General features: G+C 42.3%; 1 protein-coding gene across 2 annotated transcripts in view; it reads left to right on the forward strand.

The window, feature by feature from the left end:
- Positions 1-27,075, forward strand: part of LOC115399568 (endothelial PAS domain-containing protein 1-like) — a 47,384-nt gene that overhangs the window by 1,264 nt on the left and 19,045 nt on the right. For both annotated transcript variants that reach the window (XM_030107007.1, XM_030107006.1), the window contains one exon: positions 21,839-22,029. In XM_030107007.1, the coding sequence (XP_029962867.1) occupies positions 21,839-22,029 (191 nt within the window). The remainder of the gene's footprint in view (positions 1-21,838; positions 22,030-27,075) is intronic.

The raw sequence follows: 27,075 nt of genomic DNA on the forward strand, positions 1-27,075 counted from the left end.
CAGCCTGAGTGCTCGCACGCTTTTCCTGCGGAGGAGATTACAGTTGATTAATCACCTGGAGTTTGGCCAGCTGCCCTGACATTTGTGACATTTCCCTTTCTGTGACACAGCAGATCCCGTCATGTCCCGTAAAGCGGCCCGTCGGCGGCTCTCTGCGTCATTAAACCCATCAAAACTCGACTTCCCGCACTCCACGGCGGGATCCGATTCCCAGTCGTCCTTTAGCAGTGCGAGCAGCCTCCTCGCTGCCTCGCCGCTTGCCCCCACTCAGCCTCTCTGCCGGCTGTTAATTGTTCACCAGTGGCGATGAGGCCTCGGGCCTAATCTTGCGTAATGATGCCTCGCTGGTCTCGGCTTGCCTCGGTTTGTTCCGCCACAACAGCCCCTTCATCACCACAGACACATGTGGACGATCCGTCGTTTGGGAGCTCTGATCCGGAGAGACTCGGCTGCTTCGGCCCGCTGCTGAAAACCTGAAGAGGTATCAGGTATTCGGAGCTCTGAGGACAGAAAACTGGCTTCAGGACAAAATAAAAAAGAGCGAGATGAGGGACTTGTTGCTTCCACCAGAGGCCCATCGGCCATTTTAGGGAGCTGTGGAAGTGTGTGTGTGTGTGTGTAAGTGTGTCAGAGTTCACTGCGTGTGGCCTCCTCTTGGATGTGTTTTTGATACACACAGTAGCACATTGTCGCCGCCTGGAAGCTGTGATTGCTGTGATAAGTTGAGTGATTGATGACTCTGCCGAGCCGGTTTCAGACCAGGCGTCCGCTCCGGCTCCTCTCATCCGACCGATCCGCTGTGGTGTTTCTGACACCGTCACCCCACCAAATGAGGATTTTCACTGAGATAATCTAAATTCCAGGAGAAAGTTCACACCAGGCGTCTCGAGAACATATTAAAACGTCTTCTTGATAGAAAGAACCGAGATGAAGCTCCATTTCTACCGTTCAATCTGCATTTAGCATCATTCTCCACCATCACTTTATTTAAAGAAATAAAAACGTTTTCCGCTGAAGTCTTTCTGGTTAATTATTCCAATTTCCCATTAAAAAAAAAAGAAACACGTCTATTTCTTATGAAGATCCTTACTTTTTTTCAAACCTTGAACTTTTTTTTAAGTTCATTTTAGCAGCTTAGCACGAGAGGAGGAGATGGCGGTGGAAGCTGGATCAGCAGGTTTTTGTTTGGAAGGTTGCTAGTTCGAATCCGACAACTGTAGCTGCCTGAGCACAGCCTTTGACTCTCGGCCAATTGCTCTGAGTGTGTTGTCAAGATCATCCATGAGCTATAAATCGAAAATAATTACCCGAGGGGGTCAAAACAGTCACCTTTTATTATTTGTTGAAATGTCTCTGTGCACAGTTTGCATGTTCTCCCTGAGCATGTGTGGCTTTCCTCTCCAAGTCCCAAAACATCTGGTGATTCTTATCAGTGGAGTGCCTCTGTTGGTTCTTCACTGTACGGAGATTAAAACCCGATGAGCTGTCAGACTCCAGGTCAGCTGCCTGAATTCGACGCAGCAACACATCCGCTCCCGTTATTAAACAGCTTTATTTTTACACGCCAGCCGGCCGGTGGCAGTAAAATGAGCGGCGGGCCTGTGAGAAACCCCTCCGGCTTCTCTCAGCGTGCGATTCCAGTGGAAACAATGTCCGAAGGTCAGAGTCCGGGGCGGCTGCCAGCCTCTCGTGAACACGGCACGGCGGCGGAGGCGGATTCGGTGGAGGACCTCTGTCAGTCCGTCAGCACCGTCACAGCGTGCACACGCCACCACAGCTGCCACTTTGTCAACTGAAACAGCTTAATAAAACCTCAAAACACCCCATATTTTGTGTGCAAATGTAAAAAAAAAAAAATAAACAGCAGTTTTTCTGTAATCTCGAGTTTCATCTGACTTAAGAGGATTAATGGAAACATTTATGCACCTTTTGTGTGCATTTTCAGCTTCTCACACTCATTATTTACTGAGTTGTTTTTCATAGTGAAGTGAAAACAATCTCCTGAAACACACAAAGGTCATATTGTGCTTATCTCCTCTTCTTTAGACTTATGTAAGCTTCTCATGTGATTAAATTGTCCAGAGCGATGAGGTACGACATTAAGTTTAGTCGTTTTTGGTGTTTAGACTGATTTATTTGGCTGGATAAGCACCCTGTTCTCCTGTCACACCAGTGAGGCTGGAGTCAAATTACAATCATTTGATGCTGAATGAACATGTCTGTTCACAGAAGCTCAGTATTGGCTGTCAAAACTCGATTTATTTGCATTTAACCTTTCAAAATCGAGAGAAAACATCACCTTCATCTTGATGAACATGTTTATATGAATTTTCAAAGCTTCCTCATGAGGAAAATGATCAAAAAAGACATTTTATCTTCTGTTTCAGTGCATTTTCAGCTTCTTTAGTTCACAGTGGAGTGAAAGTACCTCCAAACAATCATAAAATGTAACTTAAATCTGTGTTTTTTAGCACTTTATCCAGATTTTGATGTTGGCTGTTCAGCTTGCATGTCGCCAAAGTGCTAAATAATGACATTAAAGTCGCTAATTTGTGGGTTGAGGCTGCTTGATTTGACTTGGTTAGCATTAGCTGGTGTCTCAGGGGTGGCTGCTCCTGGCACGGCAATGAAACAGGTGTCAAATTACAAGAATCTTGACCACAAGAAAGTAGTTGTTTGCATTACATTAACCACATGCTCCCATGAGCTCTCCAAAGCATCACATTTCTGGTTCAGATTCCGGCTCTGATTTCAGCAAACCCTCAGTTTGACTCATCTCTGCTACAGATTACAGATTTGCACAGGAGGACCAAGCATCACCCGGCAAGACATTGATGCTGGCGTCAAATTACAAGAATCTTGGAGTTTTACAGAATTCAGTCTTTGAGGATGAGAAGGTTTTATTTTGTTCTTTAATTCAATGGTTAAATCTAGGGGGAAAGAAATTGTGTTATACTAAACACGTTTCCTCATGAGGAATGAGCATCAACTGGCAAGACAGTGAGGCTGGTGTCAAATTACAGATACTTGATGCAGTTTGAGTTGTTTTGGGTGAGATACATGTTGGAGTCGGAGGAATTTGAAGGGACGATACAATGTTTTTTAATCGATTCAAGCTGGTTAAGATGCGCAGGGTTAATTGGATGAATGTGTGCAGAAGAAGAAGCGTCAGCAGGTTGTCTGGTCTTTACGAGGCCTGGCCATTGGTGCTCTCCAGCAGGCCGTGGCCTGATTGGCACGGCGCCGGGAGCTCACCGCGGCCAAGCCGGCCTCCCAACGCTACCCAAACATCACGCCACTCACAGCAACACCAAGGAATGTGAGGCCAGAGGAGAAATTTACTGCCTCTGAGGAGGAATATAAAGTTATCTGCTGTTGACACAGGAGGCTATTAAATACATTTACTGAAGTAGTTTACATCAAGGAAGCGTTTCTTCTTCCTTCTCATAAGCTTAAGGTCCAAGCTACTCTATTACTTATTCTTTCACCTTGAGATCTTGTATTTTAAAGACAGTCACACCAACTGCATATTCAGAATGAGTCAGTAAAGAGACGACAGTTAATCTGTTTTCCATTATTTACAGTTTTTTTAATACAATAATTAAAAAAAGTTGTATTTAGGAAAATTATAGACATTTTCCAAATTCACAAAACAGCAAAATGTTTGAAGCTAAATGTTTTATTTCAAAAACTGAATAAAAACATGTGGCTTTTAAAATTGACGTAGGAATGTGTCTAAAATTATATAAATAATGAATAAATGTGTATATGTGTGTGTAATATAAGTATGTATTATGTTTTCAGAAAGAGAAAATCTTATACTGGAAAATTTGTAAAAACACCATAATTTGACCACAATAACAAACGTGTCTCCAGCATAGATGAATAAATGTATTTAATCAAAAAAATAAAAAATAATTTTAGAAAGAGAGTTATAATATGAAATAATGTTCACAAAAGTGTAAATTATGTCATGGATACTTTTGAATTATTTTAACAATCGTTTAAAAAACATAAAATCTATATTTTGAAGAAATACATATTTAAATATGTTTATCTTGAATATTTTTCAGTGAAAAGAAAAATACAGAAAAGGGCCTGAATTTAATTAAAAAAAAAAAATTCTTTTTTTAGATGTGTTAGCAAAAACATGATGTGAATACAGTTTCTTTTTAAACTAAAACACTCTTTAAATAGTTAATATTTCAATATCGTAGCGTAACGTTATAAACATCTCAAACATCTAAACTTAAACTCTGTTGTGTGACAGTTGGTTGAGCTGGTTTTACATTTAAAAAACCGATTCATGTAAATCATGCATGAGAAAATCCAAAGTGCTGAATGAAGACGTTAAAACCTGAAGGTGGCCCCTCTTCATCATCGCTGTTGGTTCGAGGCCTCTTAAGGAAACTCAGCAGTTGATTTAGATGCTGTGACGGATCTGGGTTTTCCGCAGCTCCGTTTCCCTGAAGTGAACCTTGAACATTACTGACACGATCTTCTTTTTGCCCGTGATGACTCCTGATAAGCAGATTCACGCAGCGCGGATGAACTTTGTCGCAGATCTCCAGTGTGGGCAGAATTTACTGCTTCCCTTCAAGCAAACAGCGTGCCGTAACTCTCCGCCGCGCACACGTGACCGTTTCTCCTGCTTTGGGACATTTTTCTGCCACAATCTGATTAAACAAACAGCAGCTTCAGACCAGCTGGAAGCCACTTGAGTCTGTTTGTCTGTTTGGAGAGTTTGAAGCTGTTCACCGGGGTGTAAATAAATGAGAGGAAGCTGAAGGAAACAAAGGAAACAACAACAATGGGATTAAACAGGCTGAACGCCGAGTGCCGAATCAGAAGCTTTCGGTGAAGAAATGACACAGATAAAGTTTGTTGTTCATCTGTGTCAAAGCTGTGGTCGATAACGAAACCGGTATGGAGTCAAATTCAGCACAGTAGGCGTGAAAGCTCCCTACATGCTGAAGAGCTCCAGTGCTCACACTCCAGCGAGGTGGAGGTGGACCGCGGCGACGCACAGCCTTCACATATCCTTTGTGTGTAGAGTATGAATTAGCTTCATGGCATTTAAGTTCTTGCGTCGGTGGAACTAATACTTCCTTCGCACTGACGAACTCGCTCTGCTGCTCGCTCTTTTACGTCCAACTGTGCCCCCATTCACAACGAATGGAGAAGGCAAACGGACTGGTGTGTGGCTTTTGGAAATGTGTTGCAAAATTATGCAAAATCAATACAACTGTAGCGGACTGGCAGGTGTGGGGCTACAGGTGAACAGTCCGAGATCAGTCTGCAACACCTGCAATCAACTTCTCTTCCTCCTTGTGTCATCTCCACCTTAAAAACTTTCTTCTCTGCTATATGCAGTCATTCCTCCTCACTGTCAATCAGTAGATATGTGTCAACAGTATCGGTTCCTAAATAACTTCTTCCAGGCAAATATCCATCGTGCTGCAGTCCAAGTACCTGTCTCCTCGAAATCACAGGTAGAAATGATGAATCATCTGGACTTCAACACTGTTTTACAGATGCATTCGCAAAATATCTGCATAGAATCTCATCCAAAATATATTTTTATTAGATCAATCTGACCATTGCCTGCAACGATACGAGATATCAGCGAGCTCAGATCAGTTATAGGAGAACAGAACGCCAACTGTCCGGCATCGATCTGTAGCTTTACACACAGCATATGTGCAGACTGTCTGCCAGTGATGTGTTTTATCCAGTCTCAGCATAATGAAAAATAAGCACATGTGTTTCTGGTCCTTTTGTTTTTCCTTCATACTCTTAGTCAAACTGGTTTCTGCCAGCTGAGTGCGAATATCTTCATATAATCTCAAATATTTTACACGATCAGCTTTTCACAATAAATAGTATTGCAGAAGAAATGACATCTGTAAAGCCAGTTTTTTTAAATTATTGATATTATTCTCTACACTTGTCTTTATAGTTTTAAACTTTTGAGGACTGGGATATATTTCACTTTATGCCTAATAAATGTAAAACATAGAATATAGGTGAATGTTTGAATACATTTTTGGGAGAAATGGAATCTTTCAGATGCACCTGAAAGTGATGGAAGTCAAAGATATTAAAATGTTTCATATGCTCCCAATATTTTTCCCTTGTTTTTATACATGAATCGTACTAAATGAGTCCCGGATCCATCTTTCAGGGAGGATCAATAGTCTTTACGGGCACAGTGAGAGATGAAGTCTTGATAATAAACAAAGTGGCGGACCGGCTGAGGACCTGGGTCCGGTTTGGCCCTCAGACTTCCTGCATGCTGATGGAGGGAATCCACAGGGAGCTCTTCTGGGAACCCCGTCTTTCCCTCTCTGCATCTTTCCATTGTTGTTCTCACCTCGTTCATTCTCTCACGCGCCTGGTGACTCACATTTACCCCGGACTCCCCGCCGGGCCTGTTTGCCCCGCTCACTTTGTTGTTGCTGGCCCCCGCCTCTTGGCCCTCCACCTTGTTGCCTCCACCATGTTGAGTTTCCTGACCAAGCCTCTCTGGCCTCCTTCAGAACTCTGTCTCCTGACCGTTTCCGCTCCTCCCGCCCGGCGGCCCTGTCTTCCTCCTCTTCCCCTGCTACCTAATTGGCACGAGTCCACGATGGTCTGTGTGTCACCTGGCCGAGCTCCACGTCTGCTCAGGCTTCCCTCCGTCCACCGTGACGACTTCGCTCCTCAGCAAAGAGGAGGACGGCTCCTCTGGAGAGCGTTCTGTGACTGAAAGTCAAACATTTATCCACCTTTTCTGCGTTTTTCTGTCTTATTGTTCTTCCTCAAAGCTTGCTCAGTTGGGGGTGGATGGATGGGTCAACAAGGCATCAACCTTCAGCACAGGAAACCAAAGTATGTTTCCTGTTTTAAACTGAGACTCTTGTATTATTCTTTTAAAATGCAGGATCACAAATCATCCATGTTGTTATCTGACTGCAGCAAAACCCATCTGATGGAAACTATAATGTTCCTGTGTTTGTTCACGTTATAATCCAATAAATCTGAGGTAAAAAAAAAAGAAAATTTCTAGAACATCTCATACATCATTCATTCATGATTTAGTTTCTTCACTTACCGGACTTTCAAGGTTTCATGCAGCTTTTGTAATAAGAAAGCAACACATTTACTTTTTTACCGGCATCTTTAATTGCACTGTATTTTCAGACACGCCTACATTTTCACATCGAACACGACTCATCATGACTTTGCATGTCTGCTGGAGTCTGCAGCTCAGGGGCTGTGGACACAGCCTGCTGGTTTCGTGTTGAAGAAGTTCTCCTGATCGAAGTGTTTCCCTGCTGCAGGAACGCTGTGTTTCCACATCGGCTTTCTACCTGAATAAATGCTTCTGCTATATTCTGAACATTAGCTGTTGCTCAAGTTGTGCTGCCTGACAATGTCTCCTCCTCCTGTCAGTGTAATAAAGTGTCATGTTCAGCGATCAGCCTGCTGCAAAATATATTGCAGTATGCTAGATAGTATCATGCAATATATTAGGTAATATATTCCCACATGAAGTGTGATATTTATATTTTGCAATATGCAGCAATGCATTTCGACTAATATATTGTAAATATATTTTCTTTTTATAAGGTAACAAAATGAGTGGAATGACTCCTTCCCTCTCGTGCACGCAGGTCGTCCTGAGGATGGAGGCTGTTTTGGTGGTGTGCTTCTATAAGTCTGATTTTTTTTTTTTTTTTTTTTTTGGCCCATGGACCCTTTTAGTATGTATCCTGCACAATGAGACCCCATCTGAGGAATTTCCGTTCGTATCAATCCCAGTATCTATTAGAATAAACTCCACTCTGTATTTGTAGCCATCTGGACCTGTACCTGTCAATCGATATCCTGGAAAATCGTCGGTGTGTCATTTAACGTGTCTGTTAGAAACAATCCTCAGTGCGTCTTTTTAGTGGCTCAACTTCCAGATATGTGTGCAGACTGTTTATCAGTGCTAAATGTCGTGTTTATAGGTACGAACGGTGAAAACGTCGTCGTGTAAACGGAGCCCGTTTTCCCGTCGCAGCTCCTGAACGTTCACGGCTGTCAGTTCATCAGAGTGAACACTTTCATCACTCTTCCAGGGTCAAAGAGGGATTTCGCTGCGGTGTGCTAAGATCAAACAAGACCAAGACGGTGAGCAGCGAAAAGCCACCAGCAAGCCTCAGATTTAGTTTAAGTACCTCATAAAGCAACACTTTCCAGGATTTGTCGTCCACACGTCTGAACGTCTGTTTACGAAGAATTGTGAGCATTTTCAAATATTTGTCTTCTGTTCACCTCAAATCTCAGTATTTTTTTTTTTTTTTTTTTTTTTTTTTTTTTGCGTTTTCTGCCTTGATTTTCCCTTTGCTGCACGCTGGATTCACACTGGTGTGTTGGAGGTTTTTTCTGCAGAAAGCAGTGACGGAGTGAAAAACCAGTGCGAGACTCACATTCCTGCTCTTTAAGTCTCTGTAATCCTGCTCCTGCGGATCACGCTGAGTCATGCCTTCTTTCACTTTTCAGGACACGAAAACTTTCTCTCTCTCTCTCTCTCTCTCTCTCTCTCTCTCTCTCTCTCTCTCTCTCTCTCTCTCTCTCTCTCTCTCTCTCTCTCCTTTATTTACTATGTTTGCATCCTCTTTTGTTTGCATAAAGATACACTTTTATTGCTGGAAGTTGTTTTGGCTTTTCAATGTGCACAAAAGCTGATGTTTCCCCCGAATACGTCCGAGTCATGAAGTTCCAGCGTCTCTCCTCCGCTAATATTGAAAGTTAAGACGTGAGTTGAGCCTCATATCAAAACAAAAACCTCACTAACAGAGTTGAAAAAGGGCATATTGATCAAACAGTCAATGTTTAACTCCTGACAGCTGTCAGTCTTTTTGCTCAGTTGAATTCTCTTTTGACAAAACAAGTCAGACTCATTGACTGGTCTTCTCTAATACGCCTGTGCTTCAATCTGGTCTTCACTTTTGACGCCGCCTTAGCTTTAGCATCATATTGACCTCCAGTGTTGGGGTTGGTGGTTCGATTCCCGTCCTCACAAAGACCAAATGTTTCCAGCTGTAAAGAGTTTTTGCCCACTTTCCACCAAAAAGTCTATAAAATATATCAAACTTTCAAAATGATGATGATGAACCTTCAGATCCAGCATTCAGACTTGATTTTTTTTAAATAACAATTAGTTTTAAAATAAAATGCTACAGCTATAAACTGCTGATACAATAGATTGTAAATCGACCGTTTTTGTGAAATCAACGTGTGCATTGTGTGTTTTGCAGTATACCGACTGAGCTGCAATCAAATGGTCTTCAATTTTGAAATCACAGAATTGTTAAGCTCCAGAATTTTAAACATGAAAGAAAATCAAGGTTTTTCAATACATTCACGAAAATCATGCAGTTAACACATCAAAGCATTTTAATGAATCGACGGCTCTGATTATTTCAGACCTCGTGAGAAATGAGCAACATGTCAGAAACTCAAAAATGATCATGAGATATTACAGCCTTTTCAATCCTTTTCAATATCTTCCCTGTTTCTTTCCCTAATTTCTCTCCATGTATCAAATATAAATGCTAACCTGCATCGATAGCAGTGAAAGCAAATAAATCCATGCAAATTGTGAAGTTCACATTTTAAAAATATATTTTTTATTCCTGGTTATTTTACCGAGATATGAAAAGTTATTTAGGTTGACTCACCTCTGAACTATTCTTTTATTTAAGTCTCACATTTGTCTCTAAAATCTGCAAGATAAGAGTCTGTAAGGTTTAATTCTCTGCAGCTAAATTTCAGATGTGACATTTATAGTTTACTTGTGTGAAAAGTGCAGGAGCCACTATAGAGGTGCTGAAGAACGTCGCGTCTCTCCAGCAGACTGGGAAGCACTGCGGAAATGTTCAACTCCACATTCAAAATGCACGTTTGTGCTTCTCTGACTCTTCGATGGGTTAGCATGGAGAATCCAGAGATAATCTGCAAGTTCTACCTGAGTCTGCAGAAGGGTTTTCTTTGCTATTCCAACAACTTCCTCCCACAGCGTCAGATGGATCTGCAGAGAGGGTGAAGGACTGGGGAATGAGAAAATGGTTGAAGTTGTGATTAAGAGACGTCATCTTTAGTGGCTGAGGTCAGCTGGAACTGAGACATGAAGATCTGCTGTAATCCTGCAGATCCGAGTGTGGAGGGCTTTTGGTGTTTTGATGGAGTGTGTGTTGCTCAGCCTCTCTCTCTCTGTCTCTCTGTCTCTCCCTCTCTCTCTCTCTCTCTCTCTCTCTCTCTCTCTCTCTCTCACCACCTGTGGTCTCTGACTCTGTCCCTGTCTGAGCCCCTTTCACTCGGCCAGTCTATCCCACCATCGGCACGGCGTGGGCGGGTTTGTTTGTTTGTGCCAGAGTGCGTGCGTGTGCATGTGTGCGTGCACGTGTGTGTGTGTGTGTGTGTGTGTGTTTCACGGACTATCAGAATCATCAGCAATCTCCTGCATCGTTCTTCCCCTGATTGAGCTGAAGTCGGGGCCCTGTCTGGGATAGCTGTTTGTTCATTCATGTGTGTGTGTGTGTGTGTGTGTGTGTGAGTGTGTGCGTGTGCATGTGTGTGTGTCTTTGGCAGTGTTTCCAGGACTTGATGTTCCCCAGGATCACAGATTAGCCAGCACTGTATTGTTGCTGTGTGTTTGTGTTCGACCGGGCGCCACAACTACAGGAAGACCCACTGTAAGCAAGGAAAGGTGTGTGTGTTTATGTGTGTGCGTGCGTGCATGTGTGTGCGTGCATGTGTACGTGTGTGTGCGTGTGTGTGTTATGGGTGTGGACACACTTCTTGGCCTTTCCTGACCTGAGTCTGCACTTCTGCAGTGGAAATTACCATATTTCATTTTATTTTTATCGTGTAAACATCATTCAGATACACAAATATCACACTTTATGCAGAGATTTAAAAAAGACAAGGTGTTGCTGTTTTTTAAAAATATCTTTCTGTACAGCTCAAGTTCCAAACATCCTGTACAATTTGTAGATTTAAATAAAGCAGGTTGATTCTCATAAATAGTTTGCTATGTTGTCTGATGCATGTTTGGGCAGTGAGGAGACTCGTTTCTGGAGTATTTATCGATGAAGTTTGGGTTTTGTCTCACAGGCAGACCACCTCAAACCACCTCAGACCACCTTGTTGTTGTTCGAGTCACTTTTTCCAGAATTATCGCTGATTTCCTGCAGTTTGAACTCGGTTTTAGTTGTAATAAAGACCGCTGGCATGAAGTGCTGGAGGTTGTCGGCTTCCATTTTTTTGGCTGAGCGCGTTCTGGATTCCTTCCAGAGATTAAAAACTGATACTGATCGTCAAGCAAGTGCTCTGTTCCTCAAAGTGGAGGTGAAGGCGCGGTCACATCATGTTCGGAACGCAGCCGGCGGTCGTCGACGAAATCGGTACATCTGTTCTCAGTGAGAGTGATGAAAACGACAAGAGAAGATTTTTAGCTACCAGGGAGGAGAGCGAACGATCCGCAACGAACACACACACACACACACACACACACACACACACACACACACGCACACACACACACAGCCTGATGCCTGCTCTGGTTTCAGGATCTGTTTCCTATAAGCAACTCTTGGCTTGTTATCACAAAAATCACAGGGACACCAGGACTTGTTTTCCTCGCAATCGCGTGCACGTAATTGTGTGTGCGTGCACGTGCGCTCGTGCACGTGCGTGTTCATATCCAGGTCAGGCCGACTGACCCGACTGGTTGCTGGGCTTTGTAGCTGCAGGTATGAGTGGGAGGAGTCGATTCCTCGGGAGCTGAGTCTTCATTCCTGGTGAAATATGAAGAAATGTGAGGATTATTATCTCAACAACAAGGGAGCCGAACCCGTCGGATGAAGGTGTGAAGCCAGCATGAATTCTACATCACTGTTAATCTCCAAAGACCTTACTGAAATTAAAAAGGAACCTCTTTTATTACTATGATATGCATCACATTGGACCCGATTTTGAAAGACTCTGTATAAATGAACCTCATTTTCTTTTAACTTACCAAAAACATGAATATAATGATGATGATAATATTAGAATTTCATTTAATGCTAGAAACATAACTATATTAATAACAAAATGTGATTTAAAAGTGAGAAAATAAAATCCTCAGATATCTTCGCAGAAGAAATAAATCAAATATAAATCAATATACCAGATAATGTTGAATAAACCAAATAAATCATGTTCACAAACCCAGACTTTGTTATGGCCCTTATTTGTGTCGTTTTGCATTAAAAAAAAAATACAAAGAATGTTTAATTTCCCCCGTCGGCGCATGAGCGATGATGCACTCCGGGTTAATCCTGAACAACACTCGCTCTATGTGCCTGTGTTTGCATGCAGCCGGGAACAGATGAAGCTTTGTGCTTCAGGGGGAGAGTGTATTAACAGTGTCACTGCTGCCAGCCAGCAGAGGCAGAAACAGACACGATGCGCTCCGTTTCTGTCCGGCCGCGCCGTCTTCGCTTTGTTCCCTTCATTTGAATGTAACAGGTGAGATCTTGGTGAAAGCGTGTAACTGCAGGTGCATGTGTCCCTCCCCCACCTTGACTTGACAAGTGAGTGGCAGGCAGGGTGAGAAAAGCCAATCAGAAGGCTGTACGCCCAGGAGACAGGCAGCAGGTGAAAGAGGGAAAACATCTGGCCCAGCTGCATGCTTCAAACCTCGGGTAGCCAAAACCAGTTATTACACTCCAGGAAAAGTTGTAAAATATGGACTTGGCCTTTTAATTAAAGGCATAAAGAGATTGTTAATGCACTACTGTTTGCAAGAATGTGTCAACCTGTAACAGATCAAGGGATATATGTCTACTTGTGCCAGAGTGGAAACTAATCAGTGATGCATTTGTCTTTAAAGATGTTGAACAGAAATCATTATCCGCTTGTTTTTTTTTTTCTTCTAGTAATGACTGTTTAAAGTGAGCAACAAGCTCTGCTTTGTAATGATTGCTTTTAAAGGAAATCCCCCTTGAGATCTGGCCAAGTCACAAGATGAAGTAAAGACTTATTAAATACTGTCTGCACGAATAGCAGATAAGAGCCCGGGAACAGGTAGAAGAGTCCAACTTCCCCCCTAGACCGCCTTTAGTACTGACAGCTTCAACCTGTGACGAGTTACGAATCACGACATCTGTGAATCCAGTCCTGAGTTAAAGGCTGGTTAGTCTCTCTGTGACACATCATTTTTCCACTGTTGACCAGCAGACTGATACCATCTTGACACATGCAACTTTTGCTTGCTTGGTTGGTGGGGGTCAGGGGGTTGCTTTGGTTTACTACAGTAAACCAAACTACAGTAAACCAAACTAAACCAAACTAAACCAAACCAAACTAAACTAAACTAAACTAAATTAAATTAAACTAAACCAAACCAAATTACACTAAACAAAATTAAACTAAACCAAACTAAATTAAACTAAACTAAACTATACTAACTAAATACTAGTTTAAACAGTTAAGTATCCACAAAGCTGCCCCAGGAGCTAGAATGCTGTGGGAAGTACGGTGCACTGAGCCCTGTCCTCTAATGTCTGAATGTTATTCCCTTTAGTCCGTTCATTGCTTTTCACCTGCTGTCCCCCCCTTCGAGGGGGAGTCTTCTCCAGTTTCAGTTGCTGACTCCACTATTACGAAGGCCTATGAACAAGCTCCGTCCGGACCGGGAGGACACCCCTGTCGGTCCTGCCCGTGGACTGGCTTCGGTTCTACTGCTGGGATCCGTGGTTCTTGTGCTGGACCGTCCAACGAACTGTCCTCAACATTGTCCTAGGCTTTACTTCTTATTGTCTCATGCTAGCTGTTGCCAAAGCTGTCCGTCCCTGGGAGAGGGATCCCTCCATACTGTGGTTCTCCCCAAGATTTCTTCTTTTCCCACTGGGTTTTTTGGAGTTTTTTCTTGCCGGATGTGAGGGTCAAAGGCGGTGGTTGCTTCGTTCTGTCTCGTTACTGTAAATATTGACATATTACCATTATGCTTATTCACTGTTTTTACTTTTACCGACAAATGTAACATCTTGAAGCCCTCTGAGGCAACTGTTGTTGTGATACTGGGCTATACAAAATAAATAAATTGGTTGGTTTCATGGTGTCTTGGTTGGTGGGGGTACTGGGAGGTTGGTTGGGGGGTGGTTTGTGTTGGGGGTGTGGTTGGAGTATCAGGGGCTTGCTTGGTTGGTTGGTTAGTTGGTTTGTTGGGAGGTTGGTTGGGGGGCTCAGGGAGTTGGTTGGTTGGGATGTCGGCAGGTTGATTGGTTGGTAGGGATATTGGTTGAGGGGGTTGGTTGGTCAGGGGTTTGTTTTGGGTGCTGGGGGCTTGGTTGGTTGGTTTTTTGGTTGTTTGGAAGCTTGATTGGAGTTGGTTGGGATGTTGATTGGTTGGTTGGTTGGTTGGTTGGTTGGGGGGTTGGTCGGTTGGCAGGAAGGTTTGTTGGTTTGTTGGTTAGCTGTGAGGTTGGTTGGAGGGTGGAGGGCCATTTGGTTGATTGGGGGGGTGAGGGGTCATTTGGTTAATTCGTTAGTTGGGCGATTGCCTGTCACAACCATTTGTTTGGAAAAACCTTCATGATGCTGCTGCCTGGTGTGCAAACGGTTGGCTGGTTAGCGAGTTAGCTGTCGGAGATCACTTGTAATCGGATTTTTTTGTTTTTATGTAATCAATTACATAAGTATGTAACAATCACAATGACTTCTTTGACGTTGAGCTGGAAGGTGTGATAGAGGGCAAAGTCATCTACATACTACGACTGAATGGGACCTTTTGAGGGACAAAAACTGATTAAAATAGTTCATTATTGGCACCTTGTTTCAGTTATAAAAACTTCAACGAATCAGAAATTGAAAAGAGATGAAAGCAAACGGCTCCCGGTTAATGAATGAAAGCTTTGATTGCTGTAGTCATCGACCATCACCTGTGCTCCACATTGAAAGTGAGTCATCCTGGTGGTGTATGTGTGTATGTGCGTGCGTGTGTGTGTTACCTTTGGCCTCATGTGCCATTTTGCCACCTGAACTTGTGACCGACTCGCTCGCTTGCTCGCTCGCTCCTCTCTCGCTCACCCTGACAGCGATGCGTTTTCCACCTTCGAATTCCTCGATGGCGTTCCCGGCGAAGTCGGCGTGGCGGCACGGATTGGGTGCGTCCCCGGACGCCCTCTCAGTCCCGCGGACGGCTGCGTGAGCGGCGAACGATGAAAATAACCTGCGGCCCGCATCGCGCCCGGCTTAAGTTGCCGTTCTAACCGGTCTAAAAGCAGCGAGGATCATCAGGGAGAATCAGAGCAGAACAAGCAATGTTATCTCAGATCTTTGTGTCGAGAACAGACGGATGAGCCGCCTTGTTGTTTTAGCTTCTCTGTCTTTCATTCATCACCGCAGTGAAACTTTTCCATCATCAGCCCAAAACATTTCAAGTCTTGGTTACTTTTTTACCTTTATTCCTTTCGTCATCATTGTAAACCAGCACCTTTACACACATTTAGTTCTGCATTACATAAACTGAACCCTGGTAAAAGTACAAAGTTCTCTCCTTAAAAACTACTCAGTTTTAGTTACTTTTTCACTGATTTCATTTATCTGCATAAACGTCTTTGAAAAGATAGAAAATTGCATGATATCAATTTGTTTTCCATATACATTAGACAAGTTAAGTTACTTATTAGCTATAAAGATGCAATTAAAACAGTTAAAATTTTGAGGATTCTCTAAATACGTATGTTCTATTTTCATTGGAAAACATATTTTTCCACCTCAAACACATGAATGTCAAAAAAATTGGCAGATCAAAGTACATAAATACAGTATATTAGAATATTAAAACTGGTGTTTTTACAGTTCTTACGTAACACAACAATTTTTTTTTTTTTAAATCTATTTACTGTTCATTTACAGAGTTACATAACTAATGAAACAATGAACTTTTTAATACATGAAATCTTGTGCCCACATCACGTGTGTTTAATAATCTACTCGTTAGTTTTATCATTCTATCGTTCTTCTGTTCAATCCGGATTTTTCCATTTTTTGCCGAAGACTTTTTAAAGAAAGAGGAGCATTGACTCTGTCAAAGAGAAAAATGATGGGTCTGAAAACCTTAGAGCGCAAACACAACAGTGTTTCTGCCATAACATGAACATCATCAGTTTGTGGTGTGGAATGGAAATGGAAAGAAATGCTGACATCGCACCTAAAAAGTACTGATAAAGGGTTAACAGCTGCTGTTGGAGGCTAGTTGTTGGATCTGAAAGTATCCTCTGGCTCCAGCTACGTGTCAGAATCTCATCAGGTAGCGGTGCGTTCGACCTTTGTTGTGTTTGTTTGTAATTCTTTACGTATTCGCTTGCAGCTCGAGGTCAGCTGAGAGGACTGGAGAGACATTTCGGCCTCTCAAACTGTCACTGTCTGCGTGCGTGTGTGTGTGTATGTGTGTAACCTTCGAAAGGCCTTTTTAATAATCACAGGACTCTGTTGCGCCCCGCCGGGTGTTGATGGGTCACGCATCCCGCTGGCTGCAGCTCAGAAGCGTCTCGGAGGTTTTGCATGTTTGTGTGAGACACCGAAGCTCAGCGTTGGCAACGTGATCCATGAATGAAGTGTGAACTCAGGGATGCTGGTCACCATTACAGAACCATTTCTTCCTCTCTCTCATGTTTTTTTTAAATCCTTTCTCATCTTCTTTCCTGGTAACATTTCATTTCGATCCTTTTATCCTTGTTTCATTTACCCACCCCATTTTTTTTCTTTTCATGCCACTTTATTTTGACGTCAGAATCACTCCAACATCCTTGTATTTGCAGAGATGCACAAAAATAATCTCTATTGATTGGATTTAAACAAGACAGACCAGTCCCCATTTTCAAATGGGGACACAAAACTCACACAACAATGCAGCAACGGCAAAGGAAGTTTTTGAAAACTCGTTCCAACTTTTCAAACTTTCCCTCTGTCTCCATGGAAACAGGGAGGGAAAATGAATCCTCACAAGGTTCCATGTAAACGTGAAACTTTTCTGAAATTAAATGATGAAAAAATGATGCACACTTACCTGAACCATGGTCTCAGCCACTGCTGTCATTTTTTTTTAACCTCTTTTTGACATATATTTCTACTTCTTTTTTTCATAGCTTCTATGCTACAAATCATTTTCCCCTCTCTTTATTCATTTTTAAGCAGTTTTAATGGGTTTGGCTGCCCGGATAAATCATGCCGTTCCCATTTTTCTCTTTCTGAAACTCTTCTGTCTTGGTTTTTTTCCAGCTATAATTAATCTGCGGGTCTCAGATGAGCGCGGTTTGTTATCCACTCGGGGAATGTTAAGTTGTCTGTGAATGTGTCGTGACACAGCTGGCTCTCTCAGCAACCTGCTGGCATCCGTTTGATCCCGCAGCTTAAGAACACACACTCATTTATTATTTCTTTTTTAATGTGAAATGAAAAATTACTGAACATTTTCACAGGATCAGAATGTTGTTTTTTTTTTAATCATTTAATGTGTTTACTTGTGATTTGTCTTTAAACTGCCTCAGTTCTCTTAATGACAGTTTAATTGGCACAAATACACTTGATGTATTTGTCTCGAATTAATGCTTTTTGTGCTCTTTAAAGGATTATTGTTTTTCTTTTCGCAAAAGCACAACGTGCTTGCATATTTGTCGAGCTTACACCAATCAAAATTCCATGTGCAAGTAAAAAAGTCCTTCACTGAATCCTTCATCACGTCATTAAACTTTTCATCTTTCTGTAATTGCCAGAGAATGTAAAATATCTGAAATAAATGCGGCATTTGGAAATATTCCTAGTCTTCTTTTTTGCAAAGCTTTGTAAGAATGCAGATTTATTTGGCGTTATTGGACAAACTGACGTAGCTCTTTATTTTCCACACGGAAAAATTGTCTCGTCACACAATCCGTCTCTCAAACTGCCTCACAGCGAAGAAAAGCACAGAAATGAAAGAGTAAGGGTCTGGAAAAGCAGTGCTTTCATGCTTCCATCCTAACCTGCAATCCATTCATCCATACTGTAGTTTCTGTAGCGTTGAACTGAATCCTGGTCGACTGCAGGCAGAGGAGAGCTTAACGCGCTCACCGATTGACTGCATTGTTGGAATAAGCTACCGGGATATTGAGAACACAGAGAACGACAGAAATACTTACAGATGCACAGCGAGAAGGATGCAAACGGCACACAGAATCAAACTGGGGCGCATTAAATACACCACTTTTACTCCTGCTGGGTTAAATGCAACAAAATGTGCAAAAAAAAAAAAAGACCAAATTTCAGGAGAGCTGAAAGAGAAATTCTGGAATTTGAGAGTGTATTCAGAACGACCTCTTTGCCCTCCGCTTTGTTTTATTGAGTGGTGGGAAACACCCCTCAGAGATTTCACCACATAGTTGCTCTACATGATGAGAAACAACAATTTAATAAAGGAGGAGGGAATCTCTGGTTGGCGGGAGGTTCAGCGAGTCCATCAAACGGCCCGATGCCCCGCTGAAGCCCCGACGCCCATTGTTTCATATCCTGAAGTGTTCCTCTGAGATCTGCAGCAACAATGGCCTCGCACCATCAAAGAGTGGCACCACACACACACACACACACACACACACACACACACACACACACCCAGCTGAAGTTAGCTGCTCGTGGTCGTCTGCTCGGCCGTCTGCCCAGCCTTCGGTAATGAGGGTGGCCGTCAGTTGGAGGTTAATGAGTTCAGGCCTCAGAGACTCACTGACGGGACGTTCGCTCGCTCCATGGATGAGAAAAAGCTGCTCCTGTGCTGCTAATTGTGCGACGTCGTCTCCTCGGCGTGCGTTTTGCGTGTCGGGTTGTGTGCTTGTGCGTCCAGCTTGTGGCCGGAGGGAGAAACTGCAGCGTTGAACCACTGACCCCGATGTCACTGGTGTCACGCAAACATTTTTCTAGATGTTAAAAGTGTTCCAGTTGCTGTGGTAAAAATAAATAAATTAAAAAAAAGATTCAAGATTTTAGCTGCAGGCCCTCGATTGATTTTCAGATGTAACTTTTTCTAAAGTTAATCAGACACAGTTACCAACAGGCTCTGACAGGCTCGTTTGTTGTTTTTCCTCATTCTCAGAAATGTTACGAAATGATCAGGAATTCTTTGAAATGAGCAGAATGACTCGGAAAAGGTTTCAAGTCAGGTTGATCATTGTTATAAATCCCTGACATTCACATAATCTCACGTGTAATCCACACTCTGTTGGTCGATCAGACGTTTTCTTGGGAAGTGATAAGTGTTTGAAAATAATGAGATACTAATATTCTACTTAATTCCCTCTTTCTTATCAGTATTGTGAATTAAACGCTCTGAACAGACACATGAGTCACATTTGGTGTTTTGTAAGCTGTTTCTGGCGCAGCGTTTGTGTATTTTCTGTACGGGTAAACAGTGAGATTCTCCTCTGCTTTGTTTGCTTTGACTTTCTGTTATGTTTGAACTGCAACAGATTGCAACAGACAACCTGAAGAAATGTGAAAAACAAAGTTTGAAGTGTCGGTTTGGATCCTTTAATCTGGCTCCTATCGTTCATGTTATCTTGGATTTTTATCTCCTTTTTTTTTTTTTAGTTTTTTTGCATGTGTCTGTGTTTGCACATCAGCATTTTGCATATTTGTGTTTTGCCGTTTGTGGTTTCCCTGCAGTCGCTTCATTTTTCGGGGGTCGTTGGGTTCATGCACACGCTGCAGCTCTGAACCGACACAGACGCCTTCGGGTTTGGACAAAAGAATCTGTGTTTATTACTTAGCTGATCATCGGATTAATAGTTTGCTCTTTATAACTCAGATGAAACCAGACTCCTAACATGGGTCGCTGTTCTGCTCTCACTGCGTCTGTTTGAGCACAAAAATCACTCTGATTTCATTTCAGAACCTTAAAATAAAAACATTATCCATGGAAAAATACCCATCCTGCTCGCTGATATCATGAAGTGTTTCTAGACGGTGTTTTCACTGGGGAGAAGTGCTGTGAGATGATTTTATGCTTCAGATGATCGTAAATTTGTTTATATCGCAAACCTTTAGCCAGAATGTCATATTTTTAGCCAGAAATCCTCAGAAGTCTCCAATCTAAGCAGCTGGCCTCGTCCCTGTCCTGGAAATTCTATGACGTGCCGCTGACAGCCCTGGGTAAAAACAATCTTCAGCGAATGGTCTTTTGAAATTTGAATTTCAAAAACAGGAGTCATACAGACGGCCGGCCAGCCGGCATGACAAAAGACTCTGAGACACAGATAAAGAAGAATGAAACTCACACCGCTCCCAAGTCGGAGGAGTCAGCGCAGCTGGGCAGTTTAGAGGAAGAAACCTTGGAAGACAGAAGATTTCCCAGGCCTGAATCTCAAAAAAAAAAAAAAAAACAGTCTTGTGAGTTATTAAAAAACAATGTATCATGAAGCTAACTGTTAGTACAAAAGGAAAAGTCATGTGACTTGACTATTACCAGAAAGAACACTGAAACACTATTTCATTTTACCATAACAGTCCTGATCAGTCCTGTAATACCACCTCGTACCACCAGGTGGTGCATGGAGCCCCCAAGAAGCTGGGGACGTTGGTTGATTACTGCAGATGGAGGCAACCACTTTTAGCCAACTTCTGCTTAACCGACTCACTGCTGCCACCCGGTGCACTGAAGTGACGTTGCTATAAACTTTTCTGCTGCGGCTTGAAGAGCTTCTTTTTCAAAGAAGCGCACGTTGCTTCCACCACGTAGCATCCCTCATTTCCAGAGCTCATCATCAATATTGCTCAATACTTCTTACCTCATCCAACTTCTGAACAAACAAACAAACACTGCCAGACACAGACGTAAAACGGAAAAAACAAAGTATCAACAGAGGGTTTTTAGTCGGGTTTTATGCGCCACTAAATACATAAACAGGCTTTAAAAGAAGATGGAGTTGATTGAATCAGAGTCTCTGATGAAATGATCATTATTGAGACGTTCAAAAACCGCCGAGCTCGCCGCTGCACCAGTGTGCCAGTAATTTGAAAGAAGTAGGGGGGACAGCCGATGCAAACTAGCCTTTTGGCTAACTCGGGTGCATTTACATTTATTTTTTATATATAATGTTTATTAATGCGCAGTGTCCCTCCGAAGCAAATAAAGGAAATGAAATGAGGAGAGAAGGAAAGGATGAAGATGGGAGGAGGAAACACAAGAATAGAGAATTAAAAAGAAGGAAGAGAGTAATGGAGATTTAAAATACAGGAGACTGGAAGGAAAAAGGTAAAGGAAGAGCAAAATGATTTTGGTTAGAGGAGGGACATAAGAATAAATAGAAGAAAAGAAGAAATGAAATTGATGAAGGTCCATTTTAAACTTAAATATTTCAAATTTCGATCAAGAAATTATCTGTTACTTTAGTTTCAAGTTAAGAATGTGTTGATATCCGTCCTGCCGCCTGTAGTTCTGACTCCACTGAAGTTCTCCGTCCTGTAAATCCTCTTAGTGAACACTGAAGCTGGTTGACATGACGATTCAATCTCAGAGCAAACAAACCTTCTCCCGCCTCATCTCTGGCGCTCTCCCAAGGAGGTGCAGAACCTCGGGTTGGCAAACAATTTGTAGCTGTGCTCCGCCCCCTCACCTGAAGCCCCACCTCTCACCTGAGGCTCCGCCCCCAGGTGGACAAACGGAGGTCTTGATGTAGAAATAGAGGAAAATAGAAAAATGTGGCAAAAGACGAACGAATGAATTCAAACCAAGAAAAACTGTTTTGTTTCCTGAAGATTTAAGCTCTGTGATTTTGTGTGTGTGTGACTGCAGGAGCAGCTCGGAGCGCCGGAAGGAGAAGTCTCGGGACGCGGCGCGATGCCGGCGCAGCAAAGAGACGGAGGTGTTCTACGAGCTGGCCCACCAGCTGCCGCTGCCCCACAGCGTCAGCGCCCACCTGGACAAGGCCTCCATCATGAGGCTGGCTATCAGCTTCCTGCGCACGCGCAAGCTGCTCGCCATGAGTACGAACCGCCGCCGCCGCCGCACACATATCACACCCACCACTGCACCTTCTGACAGCCAGCAATGTCCCGAAAACTGTGGGGAAGTGTTGCATAATTTATATCTTCAATGAACACAAATATATATACTGTATATATTTTTTAAATATATGTTTTTATTTATATATATTTTATTTATATATTTTTTTAATATAGATTTTTATAAGAAGCACAGTTTTGTTGACATTAAACATTGGCTGCAGTTAATACATTTTAAAAGGATTTTTTTAATGAAATCATGTGATGTCTTATTAAAAGTTTTACATTATCATACTTTATATGTTAAAAAGACAAAAATGTTGAATTATGAGCTTTAATACATTTAAAAAGAGGTTAATTATTATATTTTTGGCTGTATTACATAAAGTAACGCTACATAACATTACTGACTTTATCAAAGGCCAAAATTCTGACATGCTTAGCGTTATCGGTTGTTACACAAGTTATTCAGTAGACATGCAATAATGATATAATGATAGATAATAACAGTGCTCTTTCTCTTGTCCCCAATTTACAGTGGGCACTCTTATAGTACCTGCCAATAAAGTGATAAAAATAGTGATGAAATATTTGAGCCAGAGTGTTGTGATAATATTTTACCAATAGATTTATGTTTTTTTCCTTCTTTTTTCAGTTTGTTGATATATTATAAATAAGTGGTAAATGAACTACACTTATATAGCACTTTTCATCTGCATTAGCAGAGCCCAAAGCGCTTTACACTGCATTATCACGTCTACCCATTCACACACCAGCGGAGGCGGTGTGTGAAACATCTTTAAACTAGAATTTGGGACTCACTCCGCCACAGCTCAAATCAGTCACCTGCCCTATCTCTCAATGATACAGAATCCTTTAAAAAATTCGTGGGTCCAGACAGTGATCCGGATCATCACCAAAATTTAATGGATTCTAAGTTAGCCCAAGGCCCACCTTTCCACTAAGTTTCATTGCAATCCGTCTATAACTTTTTCCGTAATGTTGCTAACAAACCAACAAACCGCAGTGATTACATAACCTCCTCGGCGGAGGTAAATATAATAAACAAATTGGTTTATCACCAATTATTAATTATTACTGTTTTTATGTAAGAACACAAGAATGTATAGAAACTCCATTATGTGTTATGCATGTGATATGCAGTCGAGTTATTTGGAAACTGTAAAATAGACTGAATTTAACCATTTTTAGATTAAAAGATCATCAAAAAATGCATCTATTTAAAAGGCATGAGCTTTAAACCTATGATTGAATCAGTGTTTCCCAACCTGAGGTCCACGACCCCCTTAGGGTGACACCAGAGAGACAATTTTTGAAACGTTAAAATTCATAAAATGTGTTTAATTGTAATAGCTAGATGAACTCTGAGGTGATTTCTTCGGTGTAAATGAAATGTCGAGTGAGGTGAGAGAGGTGTTGGGTGGATGCGGCCTCCGCTGCCGGGTTTTTGATCGTACATTTTTAAGACGTCCTCTCAGGCGGCGCTGTCTCGCCGACCGGCGTGTTTTCGTGTTGATTTGACCCGTAAAGCTGGAAAACATTTGTTGGCCTCTTTCTTCTCGCCCTCCTTCCTCCTGTTAAAATTAGACGGCGAGGAAGCGACTATTGTTCTGAGATTCCTGGTGTCTCCGAACCAGATCAGAGAACATCACAACCTGGCCAAACGGAATAAAAAATGAATTTCTGTGAAACAAGAGCAACAGAACTGCTCTCATTACAAGACATTAATCTGTTAAACCACTTACACGTCAATTTCAGGTTGGAATTTTAGCCGTTAAACGAGTTCTGACGTTGAATAAATGATCCCTCCGCATGAATCTTCACGCGGCAGCGTCGCTAATCTGATCAGCGGAGCCTCTTGAAGCAGGTCGTACAGCCATTTAACAACCGCTGGCAGCTCAACGAGCCATTGTAATAACAACACGTCACTGGAACAGGAAGGTATTGTGATTAATGCAGCAGATTAGCCTTATCGAGTAATCTCAGCCCTGCTGCTCCAGCGTGCCATTGTGCTCCCCTTATGCAACGTGAAATGCTTTTTTTTTTAATTGACTGCTTGGCATTGTTCGGAGAGGAAACGCCGATCGCTGCCTCGCATTTCGCTTGATTTGTGGCTCATCGTTCATCACTGAGTTAATCAATCAGAACTTTAATGACCAGAAGTTTTAGAAAAACCATAAATACTGGAGCAAATATTGATCACATTTGACGTCCTGATCACATTTTTAAATGTTAATTTCTGCTGAAAACAAATACAAAGCCGTCGCTGTTGAGGTGATGTCAGGGATTGTGTGAAGCTGTTAAAACTGGTCTCCAGAACTGTATGTTTTAAAGATTATCCATGGCTGCAAACATTTTATTAATTGACTCACGCTTGCCATACATCAGAGTCGGCAGTAAACGTGCTGGCACTGGAATATTAGATCAAGTGAGGAGAAGTGTTAAAATCTGACTTTACTGTCATTTGAGTGAACTGCCCCTTTAATTTCCTGAGCCTCATTAGGAAGTGCTTTCCAGGAAATCCAGATTTTGACACAAAAAAAACAATCAAATGCAATTTAACAAGAATTGCGTGTGTTTTATCATCAGTGTACATTATAAAATCCTCATGCAACCTGAAATAAATGTTTTATCAGTCTTTTTTATGCATTTTGAAAGTGGATTAATTCAGTTTAAGGAGTTAAATTACAAGCGTCCAGACTGTGCAGAGCTTCAGTTGTAAATTATAATTATATTAATATTAGTTATATTCCACCTTGAAAAGAAATGTTTGTTTTGAAATGACAAAAAAAGAGTAAAATAACAGTTTCAGATGTGAAATTGTTAATTTAAATATGATATTGAGCACATGCCAGGGAATGTGATAAATGCTTTATGAATAGACTTTACTTACTAATGTTTTATTCCCTATTTATTTGCAGGATTTTTATGACAAATAAATAACATTTGATTGAAATTCATCCTCAGGCTTGCTATATGATGAGAAATGCACATGCATGCATTTTAAAAGCACAGAAAGTAGAAGGAATTTTTAAAAAGTGGAAGGAAGAGCAGTTAAGTTTGTAAAGCTCACTTTGGAGCTGCATCAACAACTTCATTTGCGTGTTTGCTCCATAATTTTGCCTTGTTTTCAGTGATAAATGAACCGGACAAAAAAAGGGAAAAAAAATCAAGTGAAGTCAAAACATGCAAGAAGAAGAAACACATAATAGAGATTAAATAGTGGAAAAAAAACCCAGCAAATTATCAAGTACTGTTCCTTTTAAGTTTTTGAAATTATGAAAGCAGTAACATAACTGATAACCTTTAGCGATAAGAAATCGATGTAACTAGAAACCATAAACGTAGCGATGAGGGAGATGATGGAGGTCGAGGTGAGGAGGAGGAGTGAAGGTAACGAGGGCAGCAAGGCGGAGGGTGGAGGTGGGCGGTGGGAGGGTGGAGATGCGGCGGGCAGATCGGCGCCTTATCGTGTTGCTCTGATTGCTCTGCGATGGAAAGCAGCGATTGGAGAGGAAGCACGGAGCTCTGCCCATCGGTGGGCCGCTGCTGGCTGAGCCCCCGCTAGCCATAACAGCGGGCCGCCTTGGCGCCACGCATGCTGGCACACTGACACACACACACACACACACACACACTCAGTGTGTCCTGAACATGCGCGCTGCTGCAGGGAACACCTCTGTTATGTAAGGTTTGTCGATGCAGAGGCCTGATAAATAAATGACGGCGCTGCAGTTTGGACCAGAACAACCCGGACAGAGTTTCTGAGCACCGAGTGTCTTCCGGAGAGTCTCCTCTCCATCAGTTTGCACGGCGGCGAAGTGAGAGCATTTTCCAAAAGTTCCACCCTGTGAACCGTTTAGCTGCATTGTCGTTTAAACGGACGCTGAAAACACAAGGAACGTTCTGCGTTTCCACCTGAAATCGTGGAAACAGGTATTGAAATTTAATATACAAAATGCAGTTTTTGCCTCAGACAGTAGGGAAACGTTTTGTAGTTGTGGTTATTTTGGGGTAATTTTCACTGCTGTGCCATATTGAAGTTTGAGTTTGACTCCCCTGTGTAAAATATGAAAGTTTACATGTCTGATCGCTCATTTCTCAGTATTTCCCAGTATTCTGTTCTCATTCACTTATGGTTATCTTATCAGGAGTAACTGTAACTCTCATCCTGCTCGCATCAGCAAGTTGACAATTCCTCCTAAGTAAAAACTGAAATAACAAGAAATATGATGAAGATTTAAAAAGAAAAACAAACTGCTTTAATGCTAAACGAGAAGAACAGTTAAAATGCGCCGACACCTGAAATCTCCTCATGAGTATAATAATTTCTCACTGAATTTTTGTGACGAATTCTGTGTTTTAAACCTCTTCTTACGGTCACCTGCTGTGCTCCGGCGTTTGTTTTATAACGTCATTTATTTGCCCTGATTCCCTCTTTCCTTCTCTAATAGTGGAAAAAAAGAAAAAAGCGGTGAAACCTGAGCCGGGCCGCTTTGAGCCCGGATCAGAGCGCCGCTGATGACGTGATGGAGGTTTCCTTTGATGCCTCTTGTTTGGCGTTACATACCCTGAGCTTGCTCTTTTCAAGTTTTCTGTGTGAAACGGCGACGGGATCAGCCGGCGGATCGGCCGGCGGAGGAATGAAAAACAAAGTTTCCTTTTCTGTCGGTGCCTCATCACTTGACTCCAGCGCCAGAGGGTGAACGCCAGTGTGAGAGGAAATGGTTATGGGAGCAGCAGCTGTCCCTATCAAGACTCTGCGTCCCATTATTCTCAATCTGGGGCCGTTATGCAACCGAAAGAACAACAAGAGGGAAGAGAAGTGCAGCTCGGTCCAAATGACCGGTAATCACAGACAAACTATGTAGGCCAAAGGTACTGCTGCTCTTCAGGCCAGGGCCTCCAGAGTCTCCCCCGGCTCCCCGGGGCTCATGAGAAAACTGCCCCCCTCCTCACCCCCCCCCCCCCCCCCCCTCCCCGGAGGACCGACGCTATCTGGGCCCC

The sequence above is a fragment of the Salarias fasciatus genome, chromosome 13, assembly GCF_902148845.1.
Source record: "Salarias fasciatus chromosome 13, fSalaFa1.1, whole genome shotgun sequence".
In the NCBI taxonomy this organism is placed as follows: Eukaryota; Metazoa; Chordata; class Actinopteri; order Blenniiformes; family Blenniidae; genus Salarias; species Salarias fasciatus.